The 19,447-nt window shown below is 31.9% G+C and overlaps 1 protein-coding gene across 3 annotated transcripts; it reads right to left on the reverse strand.

The window, feature by feature from the left end:
* Nucleotides 1-7,012: 7,012 nt before the first annotated feature.
* On the reverse strand, nt 7,013-15,009 carry LOC110655637 (probable CoA ligase CCL12). 3 transcript variants are annotated; one of them, XM_021812036.2, is made up of 15 exons: nt 14,611-15,009; nt 13,760-13,889; nt 13,388-13,644; nt 12,869-13,070; nt 12,162-12,202; nt 10,809-10,958; nt 10,581-10,654; nt 10,266-10,486; nt 9,431-9,525; nt 9,135-9,351; nt 8,675-8,800; nt 7,808-7,906; nt 7,509-7,715; nt 7,273-7,387; nt 7,013-7,175 (listed from the first exon to the last, which is right to left on the reverse strand). In XM_021812036.2, exons 1-14 carry the CDS (start codon nt 14,880-14,882, stop codon nt 7,274-7,276), a joined length of 2,205 nt encoding a protein of 734 aa, XP_021667728.2. In that variant the 5' UTR covers nt 14,883-15,009; the 3' UTR covers nt 7,013-7,175; nt 7,273. The 3 variants fall into 3 exon arrangements, with proteins under 3 accessions (XP_021667728.2, XP_021667727.2, XP_021667729.2); XM_021812035.2 differs by having other exon boundaries at nt 7,013-7,387; nt 14,611-15,008; XM_021812037.2 differs by having other exon boundaries at nt 7,013-7,387; nt 10,809-10,937; nt 14,611-15,007.
* Between the last annotated feature and the right edge of the window lie 4,438 nt (nt 15,010-19,447).

The raw sequence follows: 19,447 nt of genomic DNA on the forward strand, positions 1-19,447 counted from the left end.
GTTGACTTCACATATATATATATATACACTACAAATCTATAATCTTATCTTAATATTTAAAAATATTACTAGAAAACGGTCTTTTTTTAGTAAAAGATTTTCTACTAATCCATTATATACTACTATTATTAAATATTAAAAATAAATTATTGTTATGCAATAATAAATAATTAAATTTAATTAAATTGAAATTTAATATATCTTAAATAAAATAAAAATATCATAAAATTAAAAAAATAAAGAAAATAATTTTAAAAGCTTATGTATATAGTATTGGGAATTTAATAGAATTTTCATAATAGTATTTAAATGGGATTATAGATGTTTGATGTTGGGTTGTGGACAATGAAATTACACAAATATAATAGCGTGAACCTTTATGTACTTCTTTTGTTACATATGATGATGGACATAAATTAAAGTTGGATAGAAGTTGGATAGAATACTTGGTACTCCTTTATGATTAAATAATAGAAGTTTATGATTAATTTGGCAAATTAATGTTTTGCTTGGCACTATCAAGGTCTTGACTTTTATTTGTTCTTTTTCTGACCATATTATGATAAAATGAGGTATTTGTCATGCTTTTGACAATGGTTCATTTATATCACTGACCTTGTATATGCATATATTATATCTATTGATAAAAAAAAAAACAAAAGGATAAAATGAGATATTTGCAGATGTTTTTCCATTTTTTAAGAGAAAATTGAGAAATGACATTCAAAGCAAATCAAAGGATAACAATGATCCGATAGAACTTGGAAGCTCAATCCATAAAGTAGGATTGGCATAAGAGCAAGCATCCCTAGCTAGAGCATAGGCCACCTGATTAGCAGACCTATGAACCCAGTTAAGAGTGAAACCAACCCCTTGGTGTAACAGACTACGACAATCTTGAAGAATATCAGGCCACTCATCAATTCCTTATGAGTTAGAAGTGATGCCCAACCAATAATCTTTAGCATTAGTCTCCAGCAAGACATTTGTATAACCCTGCTCTAGAAGTCATCACAAAGCAGTAAGGATAGCTAAAGCTTGTGCTTCACAAGCTTGAAGAATACCCATATTGAAACCAGATAAAGCAAAAATGAAAGTGCCAGATGCGTCCTGGAGAGCAATACCAAAGGAGGAGCACCCAAGTGATGAGGATGTAGCAGCATCAACGTTAAATTTCAGAAAATCGTTTGGAGGGCATGACCAGGTTGTAACTTCAGAAGATAAAGTATCGATGATGACAGTAGTATCAGGTGCATAGCCTTGCTTGCTGGAGTTCCAGTCCGAGAGGAAAGAAAAGCTTCTGGAAATAATATCTGGAACTGAAGACAACTTTTTCCTCCAAATAACATTATTTAGTGGTTCCAGACTTCCCAAGCTATAGCCATAACTTGGGCTATGTGGTCACTGTCATTGTGAGAAATAATATTGAAAACAAACTCCTAAACACCATGTATTCCAAAGTCGAGCAAGTCCACGTTAACGACAGACCAACAAGCTCGAATAGATGGGCAGGTGATAATAGCATGCGCAAGATCCTTATCACAAGAACAAGTAGAGCATGAAGGTGAGACAGGAATGCCTCTCTGCTGCAACTTCAGCTTTGTTGGAATGATATCACGGCAGGCTCTCCAGTAAAAGTTTTTGAGTTTTGGCGGGACAGAAGCCTTCCAAATTTTATTCTAGTCAGCATTACAATGATACTAAATGAGATCATTACAAGCTTGCATGGCAAGAAAAGTGCCTGATTTCACTGTGTAGATGCCTCCATTGGAAAAGTGCCACACCAAACTGTCATTGGGATTAAAATTGCTGAGAGGAATATTCAAGATTTCAGCTACGTCCCTCTCATGAAAAGCTTGCTGAATAAGCTCAACATTGAATAAGCTCAACATTCCAACCCCTTCCATTTTCAAGCATAAGATGAGAAACAAGAATATTCTCCAACCCCAGCGGTGCCACAGAAATAACATGAAAATTAATAGGTCTCGCAACCAAGCATCATGTCATGGATTAATACTTAAGCTGTTTCCAACCTTCCAACGAGTGCCTTAAGAAGAATACTTTAAGAAAAAAGGAGACTTCTCTAAATCAAACTTAGACTGTTTCCCAGCTGAGCACCAACAAAATCCCCCTGAGGGTAATATTTAGCTTTGTAGACTCGAGAAAGAAGAGAAGTTGAATTAGTTAGCAACCGCCAACCCTGTTTCCCAAGCATGGCAATATTAAAACACTGAAGGTGGCGAAAACCCATTCCATCCTTGTCTTTAGGTATAACTAGATGCTCCCAAGAAAGCCAGTGAATGTTCCTCTGACAGTTCTATTTGTTTCCCCACCAGAAGGAATTCATCATACATTGAAGATCATCAGAAAGAGAAACCGGGATCAGAAAAGAACTCATACAGTATGATGGAATAGACTGAGCTACAGCCTTAATCAAAATTTCTTTCCTCGCTCTGGAAAGAAGTTTTACTCTCCAAGATTGAAGACGAGACCAAAGCCGAACAAAATTTGTTGTTATTTCAACTAATAAGGGAAGGCAACCCATGATATTTACCATGGTTGAGAGGAAGAGAAACTGAAATTGCAGAGGAAATTGCACCACGAGATTCTAGAGAGACATTAGGACTATAAAAAATGCCAGACTTCTAATAATTGACTGCCTGACCAGAAGCTTGAAAGAAAAATATACCAAAACAAGTCTTAAGGTGCAAAGTTAGAAATTTTAAAATTTATAACCCTAGGTTTCATACAACATGCATAAACACTTTATACTATTGCACAACACATAGTTTTGGTCATAATCAATTGCTAACATGCCTAATTAGCTATTAGGAAACAAAATCCTCAAATTACCAAAGCTAGGGTTTTGGAGAAAAACTCATCCAACAAAATGCATAATCAAATTCTAACTACTTAATCAAAGGAGTGAAGCCACCAAGTGTTGGTTCTCTAGTTTGTTTACACAAGCCCCTTGATCAAACAACCTTGATACAAGAAAAACTCCTCCTTTGGTTCTCTCTTTGGTTTGGCCAAATAGAAAGGAGATGAAGGGAAGAATTTCTTGATCTTATGTATGTGGAAGTGAAGAGAAACACTTTTTCTAAGACTAATTCAAATGTATTGACTCTTAACACCCTTGAATCAAGCAAGGAAGAAGAAGAAATTTTCTCTCTTTGGTGGGAGAGATGGACGGCACAAAGAAGGAAGAAGAAGATTAAAATTATCTTCTCTTTTCTTCTTTTATATTTTTGTTAATTTCCTTCAATTAAGATTATCATGACAAGCGTCAAAGTCTCATTCAACTCTTGAATGAGTTTTCATCTCATGATTGGTTCATTTGTCATTCCTTAATCTTAATTAAGAAAAATTTAACTTTAATTAATTGGTATTCTAAATAGTAATTAAAATAATTAATTAACCAATAATTAATTAGAATTTTCCTCCCATTTTTAACCAACTCTACATGGTCAAATTATCAAAATTTGACAAGTCAAACCTGTATAAATTTTGACCAAGTGCATAATTTTCATTTCTTCCATAAGCTTAATTCTTCAGGTTTATATTTAAACACTTTAAATATTAATTTAAATACTTTCATGAGTAAATTTAGTTTCAAGTTATGTTAGAGACTTTGTAATCTAATTACAAACTAAATTTATTAATTCAATTAATTAATTAAATTATTTAATTAATTAATCAAATTGATCTTACTTTAATCAAGTCGCTCTTATATGTCTGACTTATTAGGTTCATTACTAATTGACAATGAGAATAATATTAACTCGTTAATATTATTGGAACCATTTCAAACTCAAAATGAAATTTTTTTTTTTATTTAAGTTCTCATAAATCATGGTTGACATCTAACATAATGTACCATGATAACCCAATTAGTTCTGAATTGATTCTCCAATTGATGAACCTTGATCATACATATCATACACTAAAATCTCTCCGTTATAAAATCTCAATTCCAGCGAGAGTCATGGTTTCATTTCAAACTCTTATGCTTGGAATCATATGTCCTCTTTTAATTTCAATTCTTAATTAATGGGACTTTCCTTTCAGAAGTTTTTTTCTGACTAAGTCTATCTGTCCTGGCCAAGAACTTGAATTCATCAAGAACAATTAAATTTACATAGGATTTTATGTATATTTACTTAGGGTAACGGATAGGTAAAGAATCCCATCTTGACTAACATCTATCTCCATATATAACCAGTCGGAGCCAACACATGCTCATATACCCATACATAGTACAAGTATGAAAGTAGTATCAAACTCAAACCATCTATATACAAGATAACTATATTATCTTAGGTCAAGGGATTATATGCACTATTCTGATCTAGATGACTTTGTATTGACAAGAATAAATTCCATGTACAAGTCATCTTGTGTCATTGGCTCGGCCTACTTATTTTATAAGTACCCACCATGTTTGTCTTATGGCATGAGACTTACCATTCCATCCCATTAGTATCCCATACTAATCTATGAAAATAAACATAAGTGACAGTCTTTCTGGATAAGTCATGCCCAATGAAATATCCCAGATTGTGAATCAAATTTATAATATTGGTACTAGAATGTTCCGTTACTCATATTCGTAACACTTAAGAATATAACATCTAACAAGATATTAATGAACTTTTTCAATTAAATTCAAACCATTCGAATATAAATGAAAAGAATAATTGCCATTAAATGGGAATAGATATTTACATGATACAATACAATGATATGATCTAGGGCATACTACTAACAAAGCTGACTTATAAACATGCAGCAGATGCTTAACATGCATACACTCTCTAACATTAGCTCTGAAAAAAAAGGAAGTTGTCATCAGCAAAAAAAGGTGCGATATACTCGAACCACTCCTACTAGCCTTAGAACCATGAGTATCACCATGGGACTCTGCCGATTGAAAAAGAGCAAAGAGGCCTTCAGCATAAATAATAAAGAGATAAGGCAATAAAGGGTCACGTTGTTGCAAACCACCAGAAGGAATAATCAGCCCAATCTTTTCGCCATTAAAAGAAACTGAATACCTTACAAAAGTAGCACACATCATTATCCAGGAAATCCACTACTCCGAAAAACCCAACTTGGGCATAATATTTTGCAAGAAAGCCCAACTAACCTTATCAAAGGCCTTACTAATGTCAACTTTCAACGCACACACTCCCTTGCTACTACCTCTAGGTTTTCTCTTCATAAAATGAAGCAACTCAAAAGCAACTATAACATTGTCAGTGATTAACCGCCCTGGAACAAATGCAAATTGATTGGGGGAAATAACATGGTCCAGAATCCTTTTTAACTGATTCGTAAGAGTCTTTGCAACAATCTTATAAATTACATTGCAAAGAGAAATGGGACGAAGATCATGAATGGTTATAGGATTGTCAATCCTAGGAATTAAAATAATAGTAGTATCATGCAAGACACTGGGAAGAATACCTGAAGAAAGCCAAAGCTGACAACTCTGAACCACATCGATGCCAATAATATGCCATAATTTCTAAAAGAAATTGGGATTTAACCCATCTAGACCAGGAGATTTATCTGGATGCATATTGAAAGCTACAATGCAAATCTCATCAGGAAAGAAAGAAGTAGTAAGAAATTCATTATCATCTTGGGTTACTTTTTTATCAACACAATTCAACATAGTTTCCATTGATTGAGAAAAGCTAGAAAACATATTAGAGAAATAAGATGATATAATTGATAGAATACTATCTGCATCCTCAGCCCAAGACCCATCATCACGCTTAAACTTAACAATCTTGTTTTTCTGCCTTCTATTAGAAGCCGAAGCATGAAGATAGCGAGTGTTGAAGTCACCATATAATATAAACTAAGGAATTGTCACTCATTCAGGAAATACTACTATGGGTGCATTAAAGAAGAGTAGTCTTCAAGAAAGATTTAAACATTTGAACAATTATTTAATAATATTAAAGTTAATTTTCATTATTGCGTGAAAATATTTTAATAAATATGATTATACATTTAATAAAAATTGAGTATTGTTAAAATGACATATTGTGATTTAATATGAACTAAATTAAATTTCATGTATTTGTATTGATTTTTATTTTGGAGTATGAAAGAAAATAAAAATATATGAAACTGAAATTGCGAGGAAAAAAACATTCTTCTTTAATTTATTAAAAAAAAAGAAAAAATTTACGAAGTAAAAAAATAAATATTTTAATTACATGCCAAAAATTGTTGGTATTTGATAATCGACACAACTCCAATCTAAATTTTAAAGAAAAATCAATAAAATTATCTAAATAATATTTTAATTGCTAGTTCCTCTTATTTACATTTAATCTAATTACTTTTTGGCTTATAACTATTTCCAATATTGACTATAGCAAAGATTTGCCACCGAATCCTTAGAATTGACATTGATTTTATATGATTCTTGTTACAATCATTCATCAAATAAAAATCCTAATTTTAGTTATGATTGCACTTTGTAGAAGTTTAATATAAAAATTGACATATTTTTTTACTTTAATTTGCTATGTGCTTTTGTTATTTTAAAAAGGTTAACATTTTTTTTTTTTAAGTTTTGTTGGGGTGAGATTTATAAAATGATTAAGATACATTTGATATGTGTTTTATGCATTGACTCTCTTTGTTATAAAATGATAAAGTAAGAAAATGATTGTTGAGGGTTTAATCGTGCAAATTAAAATTGTTATAAATAATTTTTTTTTCACATTAATATTTAATTAAATAAAAGTTTATTGGTCAGGAAAATTTAAATCTATACATTAATTGCTCGTTTTATTAAAATTTTTTAATTTTGGACAATTAAACTAAAATCTTTAAAATTGACAAAAAAAAAATTATCCAATAATTAAATTAGAATTTTGGATATAAACTAGTCTGATAAATATCAAATTAATTTTTTATTTCAAGATTCGCGTACTCATCATTTCAATTATATGCACACTTACTATGTACAAATCTCAATACAAACATTAAATTAATGTAAATATTATGCTCATTATTATATAAAGTCAAGCTTATACTATATGATTAGAATAAAATATAGAAAGCTGGTAGGTCATTCTATGTGTGGGACTATGAAACTTCTTATTCCAGTTTTGATGGATGGCCACCAATGAAAGCTCACATTCAGCAACGAACTATTACATCACAAGATTTACAACAAACATTTCAGACATGTTACATGAATATGCAACTTCTTCAAATGAAATGTACAAATATTTTGATGATTCTCACGCTAGATTTTACTGCGTAGGGATAACTCATGCTTCATTTGATCCCTCAGTACTCTTCTTAATAACTTGTTAGAAGCAGTTCGAGGAAACTCAGGGACAATCTTAACAAAGCTCACCTGTCAATTGTCATGGTCCAAAATCACAAAAGAACAAACTCACCCATCAATGACTTTTAATTTAAACTACTGAAATTGACCATTCACATGAATAAAGAAAATATAAATAAAATAGCCAAACCTTGAACAGGGGATTGAGATTGCTTTGGATGGCTTTGGAGAATTTCATTTTCAACTTGTCTGGTTCAACATTGAATCCCTTCTTTAGAACTACAAAAATTACTAAGAGTTCCGGACCACCATCTACTGGTGCTACACTAATTGCAGCAGTCTCCATGATGCCTTCATCAGCCCGATCACACACACGCTCAATTTCAACAGAACTTGTCTGCATAGCAAGGAAGATTTGAAATTTTTATGGTACAATTAGACCAAGCACGCTAAACTAATAAAGGCAATGCAAGTATCAATAAGAATGACCTTAATGCCACCAAGATTCATGGTGTCATCAGCTCTGCCCTGTACAATGAAATACCCTCCAACAGTTCTCTTAAGTATGTCTCCATGTCTCCTGAGATGCTGCATATACATATGCAAAATCAGAAATGTAACAATTAGGGCAGTTTATACTTCATTACATTTCCTTGGATATAGGGATTTGATAGTTCTCTAACTACCGCTAAACTAATTGTTCAAGGGCAACAGGGAGATTAAACAGAATAACTGAAATATGATGAAGCTTTTATTCAGAGCTAATTGATGGCTTTGATACAATTGATGCCTCTAGACAGCACAGGGAGAAGGGACATCAACATTTATTGGCTCAGATTGACCTGCTACATGAATGAAATAAGCAACATATCTTTATCTGCAAATTATTTGAGTCTAAACCTAGAAAATTGGATGCTTATAATTCTAATCCTTGTAAAGTCTGACAAGCTGGTTAACAGGCCAATACATCTAGTAGAGAAGGGTGCACGCCACATAATCTAGGCTAAAAAGCCAGTTAAAATATATATATATATATATATATATATATATATATATATATATATATATATATATATATATATTTATTTATTTATTTATTTATTTATTTATATACAGAAGAGGATTTAAGGATGCATGCCATATAATCTGGGAAAAGCAGATCATGAAATATCTAAGACAACATGAAAATGCTAATACATGCAGACTGGCTAGTCAGTAATATGCTTTATATGTGTAGAATGATGATCAAAAAAAGAAAAAAAAAAAGGTTACTGCTGACAAAATCATAAAATGATAGGAGAAAATTCATTTAGAATGATCTTAGCTAAAAAATATGCATGGTAAATAGAAGCATACCATTCCCTTAAACATTGGCATTCCCTTGAAGTACACTTTGTAATGATCAGCATTAAGCAACCTATCGCTTGCACCAAGGTATAGAGGGAATAAACCCACTTCACCAACACAGGGTTGATCATCAGGCTGCCACATAAAACAAATAAATCAAATATATGCACATAAAATGTAAATTTATTCAAATATTTTCTCATGAAACTTTTTATTTTTGGTTGATTTGGCTCCAACTGGGGTTTGAACTTATGACCTCTTGGAGATGACTCTAGAATTGGTTAAAACATAAATTTAGGCTGACTCATTTGCATTTATAAAAATGAAAATCCCTGCAGTAGCCCACATATCATGCATCACCAACCGACACTATGAACGCAGACAAAAGCCACTACTGTATTAAAATCATTTGATGGTGGATCAGAAGTAATGGATTTAGACTCCGGAAATAGCATTAAATTGTCCTTACATAAGGAACTCCATTTTCATCAAGGATGACAAAGCCTGTTGTCATTGATGCAGTGCTGAATGCTCCAAAAGCTTGTGGCTGAAGTGGACATCCTTGGATATAGGATGATGCAAGCTCTGTGCCTCCACAACATTCAATAATAGGCTTGTAATAAGCTCTTGAAGAAAGCCAAAGGTCATCATCAACATTGGAGGATTCTCCAGTGGAACAGAAGGATCTGCATACACATTTTTCATTCATTTCTTGTTGGGATTAAATGCAAACATTGATGTTTCCAAGTTCAAGAAGAAGACTACTTTATCTTTGTCCAGTCTAATCCTTCCGTACAGTTGGTACTCTTCCAAGCTTTCACTAAACTTGGAACTGTACCCAAAACAGTAACTCCAGCATCCTGAACAAACATAACAGAAGAATTATAAGGCTGTGATTAATTAGGATATGCTAATACTTCTACTGCAAATTGGATTACACTGTGATGTCCATGATTTCTATACTCACACTGACACAGGAAATCCTAATGCTATAAAAACACAAGGATACCCTTCTATTTTCTTTTTAATAGAGTCCAGAACGCAAGTTTCTGCTTTCATAAAAGTCAACAAGAACTCTTGTCTAGTTTTCCACCAGCAAAGCATACAAATTGGAAGAGGCATTTATGAAATCAGTGGTAACCATAGGATTTTCAAGTGCTAACCAAGTTTCATTTCAAAAAATTTTTACTACTTACTAGTCTTCCAAAATGTTTAATCTACCTTTGGTTATATTATATTTTCAGCCACCCGCTAGCTCCTATTGCAAATTATTGGAACTTTACTTTTGTCATTGATATAGCCTAAATAAGATCCCTTCATAGCTGGTCCCAAGCACATATAAAGGACAAGGTTGTGAATTGTGATAGGTAATAGCCAGCATAAAACGTTTATCACATCTCAACGTGTGGATCCAAATAAATATTGTTGGAATGTAAATGTAATGCTAAACTGGGTGGAATTAGTTGAACCAAATTGATTAGTCTTCATGCATTTCATTTTTCTCAAAATCAATAGCTTCAGTGACAAGAATCCAGATTTGATGTGACAACATTAGATTATGACCTTTAATACAGAGGAAAATAAATAATGGAGATGTTACCTGAACAAATTTTCCAAACCCACGGCCAAGAGGAGATCCATGAAAGAGAGCAAGTGTTGCTCCATTTAGAAAGCATGAGTAAAGTAAAATTGGTCCCATCACCCATCCTAAATTTGTGGGCCAACAGTAAACATCACCAACTTGAATATCAATGTGAGCCCACGCATCGCTAGCACATCGAATTGGAGAAAGTTGGGTCCATAATATAGCTTTTGGTTCCCCTAATTCGGACCAATAGATAAGCTAGATAATCAATTGTTAACAGGAAAGATGCAGTACACTTATGATTATGTGTTCCAAAAAAAAAAATTCTACCTGTGGTTCCAGATGAAAAGAGTATATTAGTGATAGAATCTACTGGTTGATAAATAGGACAGTAATAATTTGGTCTGCAAGAAAGGGAATATCATGATTTATGTGGATTGAAATGCAAGTATGTGAGAAATTAATTGGAGATATTTCAATGGTGATGACTGTATTGAAGATGAAATATTGTAGTGGTAATTATACTAGACCAGTATAAAATCAAGGTGCAAACATTACCTTAGAAGGTGATTGACACTTGACAGAAAATCTTCCCATGACAGATCCTGTTGTCTTAGTTCAATGCCTACATCACTCCCTATTGCTGGGATCACAATGGCTTTATGTGGATTAGCCTCTACTACGCGACTGCAAAAGAGGGGGGAAAAACTATAGCCATAGTTATGCTAGTGGTATGCTAAAAATTTACCATATTTCATAAAATCTAACAGTAACTGCATTTAAAAAATAAGAGTTCAGCATGCTAGTTTAGGCTTCAGCCTATGCAAGTGCTTCAAGAAGTAATCTCATGAAGGATCCTCAAGGAAGCACCTAAACGTGATAACCAGTACCTGGAATTTCATTACAATACAAAAGCAGCATTTTTTAACTGGTTGCTAACAAAGTTTATATAAGACATTTCAGGATAACATTTCTAGCAAAATGCATCTGCTCCAACAAGGGCTCCCATAAAGTAAAGATGGTCATTTGATTCAATATTTCAGGCACCTGCCACACCTCAACCCTGATGTTGTGGAAATGGCACGCAAGAGTGGTTTGGGGCAGGAACAGGGCTCCACTTCGCATCCTGTCTTCCACCCAATTTATGTGTTACTTCCAAAACAATTCTCTATTCAATGCAACTAAAATATGCAAAATCCTAGCTATGCAAACACTTTGCTATATTTTAATAAATCCACAACTTGTCTGTAACAAAACTGAAAGTTGTTCAACTTCCAATAGTGGCTGCCCACTCCTGTCAGGAATTTATCATTTGTTCTAACCCCAAGCCCACCCTGCCTCATCAGTCATCACAGGTATAGATGGATTCAAGGTGTCCAGATATTTGCAGGGGGAGAAACAGGTTTATTTCCTATGAAATATATTTTATAACATATTTCCCCAAGTACATAACTAGGTTTTCTCATCCCCAGTGCCCTTTTTATGAGTGTAAACTGTAAAAAGCTGCATCAAAACATCCTCTGTGGCTCAAGGTTAAGAATTCAGCAGACTACATGTCATTATTCTTGATCCGAGTAGCTAAGCTGTTAGGATTTCAAAGAAATCAATTCAGCACAGTAACCATGCTATGTATTTGGCAAATGTCAGCAGCATATGGAAACATTCCTTTTTTTTTTTTTACGCACTTTATTTAAGGTTGCAGGTGTAAATATGACTTGCACAACACATACTCTAGTCAGATTCAAGTCAGTCACACATGAATAATATGCAGCATTTAAAAAACTTATGCAGTTTCATCCTTAGAGTAGCAGTGGAGTTAGGTGGTAGCAGGGTCCACCTCCAAGATCTCAGTTTAGTTTCAGATAGAAGGTTTCTCACATAACTGGTACAAAAGTTAGAAATTGGTCTTACCTGTACAAAGGAAATTTGCGACCTCCTCTGATTATATAATCCTGAATATATAGATTAAGGTAAGTATCACAACAGAAAAGGAGAAACATAACACATACAACTAAAACATAACACGTACTGTCAACTCAATTATGCTAAACTCAGAGAAAAGTGCATTCCCAAATGCTAATTTATTCAATTCTTAAATTCCATTGCAGATACTGTAAACAATTATCATATTAAGCACTGAAAGGGAATTTCTTTTTTGCAATTGAATAAAGTGCAAGTGTTATTATTTAGGGATAATTATGCCTAGAATATTCAAACTTAGGATTGTTACAAATCAAATCACATGCTTTAAAACATTATAAAGTTAGGGCAATCCAGCAACAAAGCAAGAAGAATTTCAGAAACAGAACTAGGAAAATTGGCAAACAAAAAAGGGGAAACCACTCATAAAACACGAAGGACAATATGGGAATATTTAAGTTGAGTAACATTACAGAAAAACAGAATAGCTCAAACCACTTCTTCACACTTTCAATCAGCTCAAGCCAATTAAACAACAGAAGCCAAAAAGTTGACTCCAATTTATTACTCGTATCAAGAGTGTAAGAAAAAAAAAATACACATCTTCAGTAAAAAAGAAGCTCGCACAATAAACGTATTTTCCAAGTGCAATTCCAAACTTTTCATGCCTTACAAGACATGTGAAAACAAAAATTTACCTGAGTAAAGATAGCTTTAGCATCGGAAATGCGTAAACGACTGGCAATTTCCTTGGCTGCAAAGCTATCAGCTATGGATACAACAACAAAGCCTGCTAATACAATGGCCAGGTATATTACAACAGCACTGACTGTCATTGGCATGTCAATAGCAATTGCATCGCCCTTTGCAAATGTTGCATCCAAAGCATTAGCCACCAACCTGAAACTCAAATTACATATACAAATTTTGCTTCAGGACTTCCTTTCATCACACTTTTAAAGACCATAAAGACTACTTATAGGCTTTCAACTTCTTTTAAATTACCATTTTTAGAAAGTATAATATTTTTCTATAATCATTATAACACGGGAATATCACTAATCAGACACCCAAATTGCATTTGATGTGAAAGAAATCACTTGTGATTCTGTTTATTTTCTCAAATCAAAACCCAAAGAATAGAGCAGCTCATCACAACATGATATTAAAAAAAAAAAAAAATTGAGCAGAAACAGTATAAGCACATGAAGCATTACATTACTTGTTCTCGAAGTTCTTTTAATGTCATGTGATTCACTTTGGAATTATCACTTTCATCACTCCATACAATAGCCACACTGTCATCATTTTTTCTAGGATGACTGGAAGGCTGCAGACAGCATTCAGCAATATTCAGAACTGAACCTGGTAGCCATTTCCCTCCGTGTTTTGATTTATTGGTGGTGTCAATAATACACTTTGGAACTTCATGAAATACAATCGAAAGCTCTCTCAGAATAATTGACCAATAATCCTGGAATCATTTGTAAACACTAGATTGAGTAGGAAATGCAACTTACAATTTACAACACACTTCATTTGGCATAACTTTATTTAAAAGGATATGTATGCATGAAATAAGTGCTTACATCAGGATGTTGAACAGAGTATTTCTGAAAGAGCCTAAAACTTGTTACAGGATCCTTGTATGAAGCTCCTAAGAACTTAGGACCATAAATTTCCATTGCACGTCCTAAGTTTGTATATTTTGACTGAGATCTGAGATATAGAAAGAATTTGGAATATTGAATCAGCAAGAAGAAGATAAGCAATGTCAACTTATGACAATTCAGGAGACATAATAATCAATTTGACCCATGAACTGTAACAACGACTCTTGTATTCATCTCAAGCCACTATGTAATGTCCAAATTCTGCTGCTACTTATAGCAAGTACCAACTTCAAGGGTGTTGGGTTCAACAGGAATTTAGAAGTAGATGAATTCCAGAATCCAGATACATAATTAGAACAACGTAATTTTTTTCAAGTTGTCCAAATTGATATCATGGCACAAAGAAGATAAGAGATACACAATACCATTGATCATCAACAGCTCAAGTCAACTAGAAAGGTAAGTTTTAGTCCTAAACTATGTGATGTCAGCAATATGGAATGTATCCTTCCATTTCCAATTCATCATGTTCACTACACTTATCAAACTAACTTGCCATCAAATTAAATTTGCAATTTTTGAATCCTAAAGCAAGTTCCAGATCACATTAAATGGTTTAAAGTAAAAGGACATGCAATTGGAAAAAAAAAAAAGCAATTTCCAATATTCAACTTATTTCGGCATCTTCCAAATTCACCAATAAACAAAGCAACAATGAGATGGGAGCTATATATACAAGAATTAAAAGGGAAATAATTCAATATATTCAAGAAAAAGTTAATTAAAAAAATCATAACAGAAGCACAGCAGACAGAGAGAAATATTACAGAGAAGGAAACCAATAAAGAGGAGGTCCATTAATGGAGGCATCCCAGTGAGCATAGACAGAATAGTAGATGAGTTGGTGCAGCCGATGTGGATGCCAAGGCATTAGCATTCTCTTAGCCACCACCTTTTGCCAAACCTCTCTGGCGTCTGACCCTTTCGCTTCAGCAATCGTTTGTTTGAGGATTTTGTGAAATTCTTTGGCCTCCTCCATTGACAAGCCTGCCTTGATCATGTCATTAACTTCAACATCAGCTATGGTTTTCTTCTCCATTACTCTTTTTCAGCCCTGGTGCGAGTGAGGGTATTGTGAAAGGTCCTCGAGTACTTTACATCTCTCCTCCATGTTCCATTTATGTTAGGTACCAACCCGGAGCAGTCAGTAGCCATGTTTGGTATGAAGGGGTAGTTGGGATATTGGAGCGGATAATGAGCCACGTGAGGTAGCAGATAGCTGCTACTAAACCATCCTAATAACCGGGAATGGTCAAATACATACCTACATCCTCTATTATTTACAATTAACAGAAAATGGTAAATTATTAGCTGCAAACGTCGACTTGCACCTTTACTCACAAAATTATGAGTTTTATTCATAAAATAGTAAGTTTTATCTTTTTATATGAGTATAAAATATATTATTTTTTTAATATATTGAGTGTATTTTATAATTTACTTTCAATAAAAATTATAATCATAATTTATCAAATATATTTGCTTATAAAAATGTAATAATTAAATAAATTAGTCTTCAACGAAAAAAATACAAGTAATCAATAATATGTTTAATTTGTATTTAATTATTATAATTTTTATAAATTCAGGTATTTAATAAATTAAAATTTTAGTTCAAATATTTAATAGTTAATCCTAAATACTACAGGAGGAGTGAGCGTAAGTATGTATTTAGACAATATAAAATTTATAATATATTTGATGTAACAAAAAAAAAACTTGTGCTCCTCATTCAACTGATAAAGGTAAATAGTTAAGAATTTTAAATTTAATCAAAATAGAATCAGAATTAAATTAGTATATTATGAAATAAATATTATAAAATTAATAATAATGTTTATTATATTTAATATTGTATATATATTATAAATAATTATTAAAATAAATTTAACTAAAATTTTAAGTATTTTTAAAAAAAATAATTTAAAAGTTTAATTAAAATTTTAAATAATAATAAATATATTCTTATTAATAAAAAATAAATGTTAATATATTAAAATTATATAACATGATAAATAGAAAAATTATTATATAATTTTTATTGTATAAATGATAATAAAATTTTAAAAAAAGCAATTCAATAATTTAAGTTAACATATTAATAAAATAAATTATTGGAACCATTAATGAGATGCAAGTGGATGAAGTTAAAATTTTTTTTATTTTTCTTTATAATAGTTGTAGATTAATAATTATTAATTATTTTATTTTAATATAATTAGTTTGAATTAATAAAAAAAATATAAAAATTCTCGTTTAGCTTTAGTCCACTGTAAATTTAAAACAAAATATATATAGTGAAATCTATATATTTATATCTTCGGTTCATTATAAACTAAGCCTAGGTCTAAGACAAATCGATCGAGTTATCCAACCAAGTTGTCTAGTTAATTAGTTACTGGTTCACATTGATTTATAATGATTTTCTAAAAAAGAAGATTTAATAGTTAAATGGAACCGAATCAAACTTTGATTCTCAATTAAATCATTATAGCCTTAGTTTAATAGCCTTGCTCATACAATTGTCCTCCTCATAGAGGGAGCATGTGCTCATAAGCACCAAATAATCTCTTCCAATAATATTACTATAATCAAATTCATTCTTATTGGGAAGAAGTAATAATTCCTACGATTAAGTACTCAATCAGTTCGATTTTGAATTAAATCAAATTGAATAAATCAAAATTGGATTTCATTGAAAATCAAATCAAATCGAAATATTAGAACAATAAAACTAAATCAAACTAAAATAATTTGATTCGGTTCAATTTAAAAAATCAGTTCTGACATATATCCCCCTCTCCCTTTTCCCTTTCCTTTCAAGACCAATCCCTTCCCTCTACAACCCAGCACTTCCCCATTACCCAGCAAATCACAACCCCCCATCATGAAACCCAGTACAAACATCAACTTCCCTCCTCCTAATCACAAAACTAGCACCTCTTTCCTTATTATCTTGAACCAAACGAAAAGGAATTTCCCTTCTTATTTGGCTTCTTTAATATTAGGTTTTTGTTTCAATTTTTTTCTTAGACTCGGACAATCCTAGCAATCGGCGCCCTACCCTTCCTCTCTTGACTTGATAATGTCACCTCCATCTCCCTCACTCTGACAAGTGATGACACACCTGCTTGAGTCTGATGGTGAGATCCACGATGCAGTGAGACCCTCTATCCACCTGTCCTCGTCGCTCATCGCTCTTCCTCGTCTAGTCGTCCTCGGCGCTCTGGTCTCTAGCAACAATTGCATGGATCTATATATAAATTGCAATTAGTTTTTGTATTCTTAATAAATATTGAATGTTAAAACAAAAACTTATAGAAATAGTTGAATGTAAAATTTAAACTATCATATTTTTTAATAGATTTAAATATATAAACTTATAATTCCTAACGCTAACCACAATAGTTTTACTAATAATAAAAATTTGAAATTATGAAACAAATTATAGAATTTCTCTTTTTTTGAAAAATAACATGAAAATTATTTAATTTATGTTTCTTTCTATTAAAAATGAAGGAAATTATTTATAAAATAGAATTTGATGTGAAGATATATGAAACTATAACAAGATTTTAAAAAGAAAAAAGTAAATTAATGTATAATATATAAACAAATATAAATAAAAGAAAGAATTTATGAACAGATAAACATATTTTTAATTTTTTTAGTATTTATAATATTAAAAAATTCTCATTTTATTAAAACGTAATTAAGCTCTAAATTTTAATATTCAGTTATACACATTAAAATAAGAGGAATAAAAAAAAAGACTATCCTAATTTAATTAGATAAATGATATTAAACTAAATAAATTTCTATTTACTAATAAATTTTATCAATTTAAATTTGTATTTGCTAGATTGATAGCCCACTATGATAGCATTGTATCTAAATCTAATGACTAAACTTGACCCAATATGAATAAGTGATAGAAAACCAAGAATAAAATCAATAGGAAATCAATGATTCATAACCTAATACCAACATTGTGGTAGAAAAACTATGAATATCATATTAAAACTTATAAGTGGATTAGTCTTGCTAAGAATGTAAATGTAGTTCATGTGACATCCTTACTTTAGATAGTCTGTACGTTCTACTGTTTCGTGACTAATGTCTATCTAGACAGTCAAAATGTCTGGAACCAGACTTAAACTAGAGTGAGGAGTCATAAATAACCTAAATAATTATAAGAAAAATTAAGAAAAAAAATTTAAGAGATGAAATGCAATAAGGTTAAATGAGCCAAAGCTACGGCGATAGGTAACTTTAATGGGAAGTGACTATGAAGACAGTTGCCGACCCTAGACCTATGGAAAAATCCTGTGAAATAATTTTTGGGACTCCAGTGAAGAGTTATTAAGACTTAGATGACAATAGAATGCCATGAAAATACCAAGAAAATTTTGTAAATCGGTATAGATAATTTTAACTCGATAAGCAAAACGAATGGCATTTTGGTCATTTCATCTTCAGAGATGATTTTTGACCAATTTGTCCATTTAAGTGAGTGAGATTTATGTCCTAAAATATGAATAAATATTGCTAAAAATTTAATTAGAAATGAGTAAAAAGATGAAGAAAGAAAAATAAAAGAAAATGAAATCAAATTAGAATTATGACATGTGCATGATGAAAGATGATGTAATTAAAATTTTCTACCAATTAAACTTGGACAAACACTTATAAAAGAAGTCAAAAATTAATTAAAAGAAATAAAACCCATTATCTTCTTCCCATATCCATACCAGTCGAAACCCACTCCATAGCCCTTCCTCCATTTTCCTCCTTAAAAGCTCTTAAAACCTTAGTTTCACACTATAATTCTTTAAGACCCCAACACTAAAAATTGCCCTAGAAACTTGCTAAGGTGATTGGCTGCCAAGAAGTGAAGAAAAATTGAAGTTTAGCTAAGAGAAAATTCTACCCGACTAAGGTTAGTGCTATTCTCGACTTCTCTCTCACTTTATTCATGGTTAAGGACTTAAGCTAGGATTTATTGAAATTGAAGTAAAAATATACATATATGAGTAATCTTGATTGTTGGCAGCCATGAGTAGGGAAGTGTATGATAATTTTAAATTCAATTAAAGTTGTTTATTGATGGTCTTAGATGAGAATATAAGACTTAGAACCTTAATTTCTATGTGTGGTGCAAGAAATTGGGAATTAGGATTTGAGCTAAATTAGGGTTTTGCTAAATTGATGGTGATTTGATGTTCTAATGGTCAATTAGTGACCATTTGATAGGATTTGACCATAAAATGAAATTGATTGTGGAATTGAATTAGGCATTAGAGATGCTACCCAATTGCTGGAAATTCTAGACTTTGAGTCTAGTGAGTTTGGGCAACCATAACTTGAAGTGTGCAACTTCAATTGGTGTAAGGCCAATTGAAGGTAGAACTAGGAACATAATGCCACATTTTTTATGAAGAGACACTGCCTAGAAAACTAACTTAAAGTGACCTAAAATTTGCCTAATTCCGGGTAACCAAAATCTGGACCTGTAAAAATAACCAAATTAATAGTATTTGTTCAAATGGCCATAACTTTGTGTAGAGATGTCCAAATAATCTGATTCTTTAACCCATAGAAAGC

The sequence above is a fragment of the Hevea brasiliensis genome, chromosome 4, assembly GCF_030052815.1.
Source record: "Hevea brasiliensis isolate MT/VB/25A 57/8 chromosome 4, ASM3005281v1, whole genome shotgun sequence".
NCBI lineage: Eukaryota > Viridiplantae > Streptophyta > Magnoliopsida > Malpighiales > Euphorbiaceae > Hevea > Hevea brasiliensis.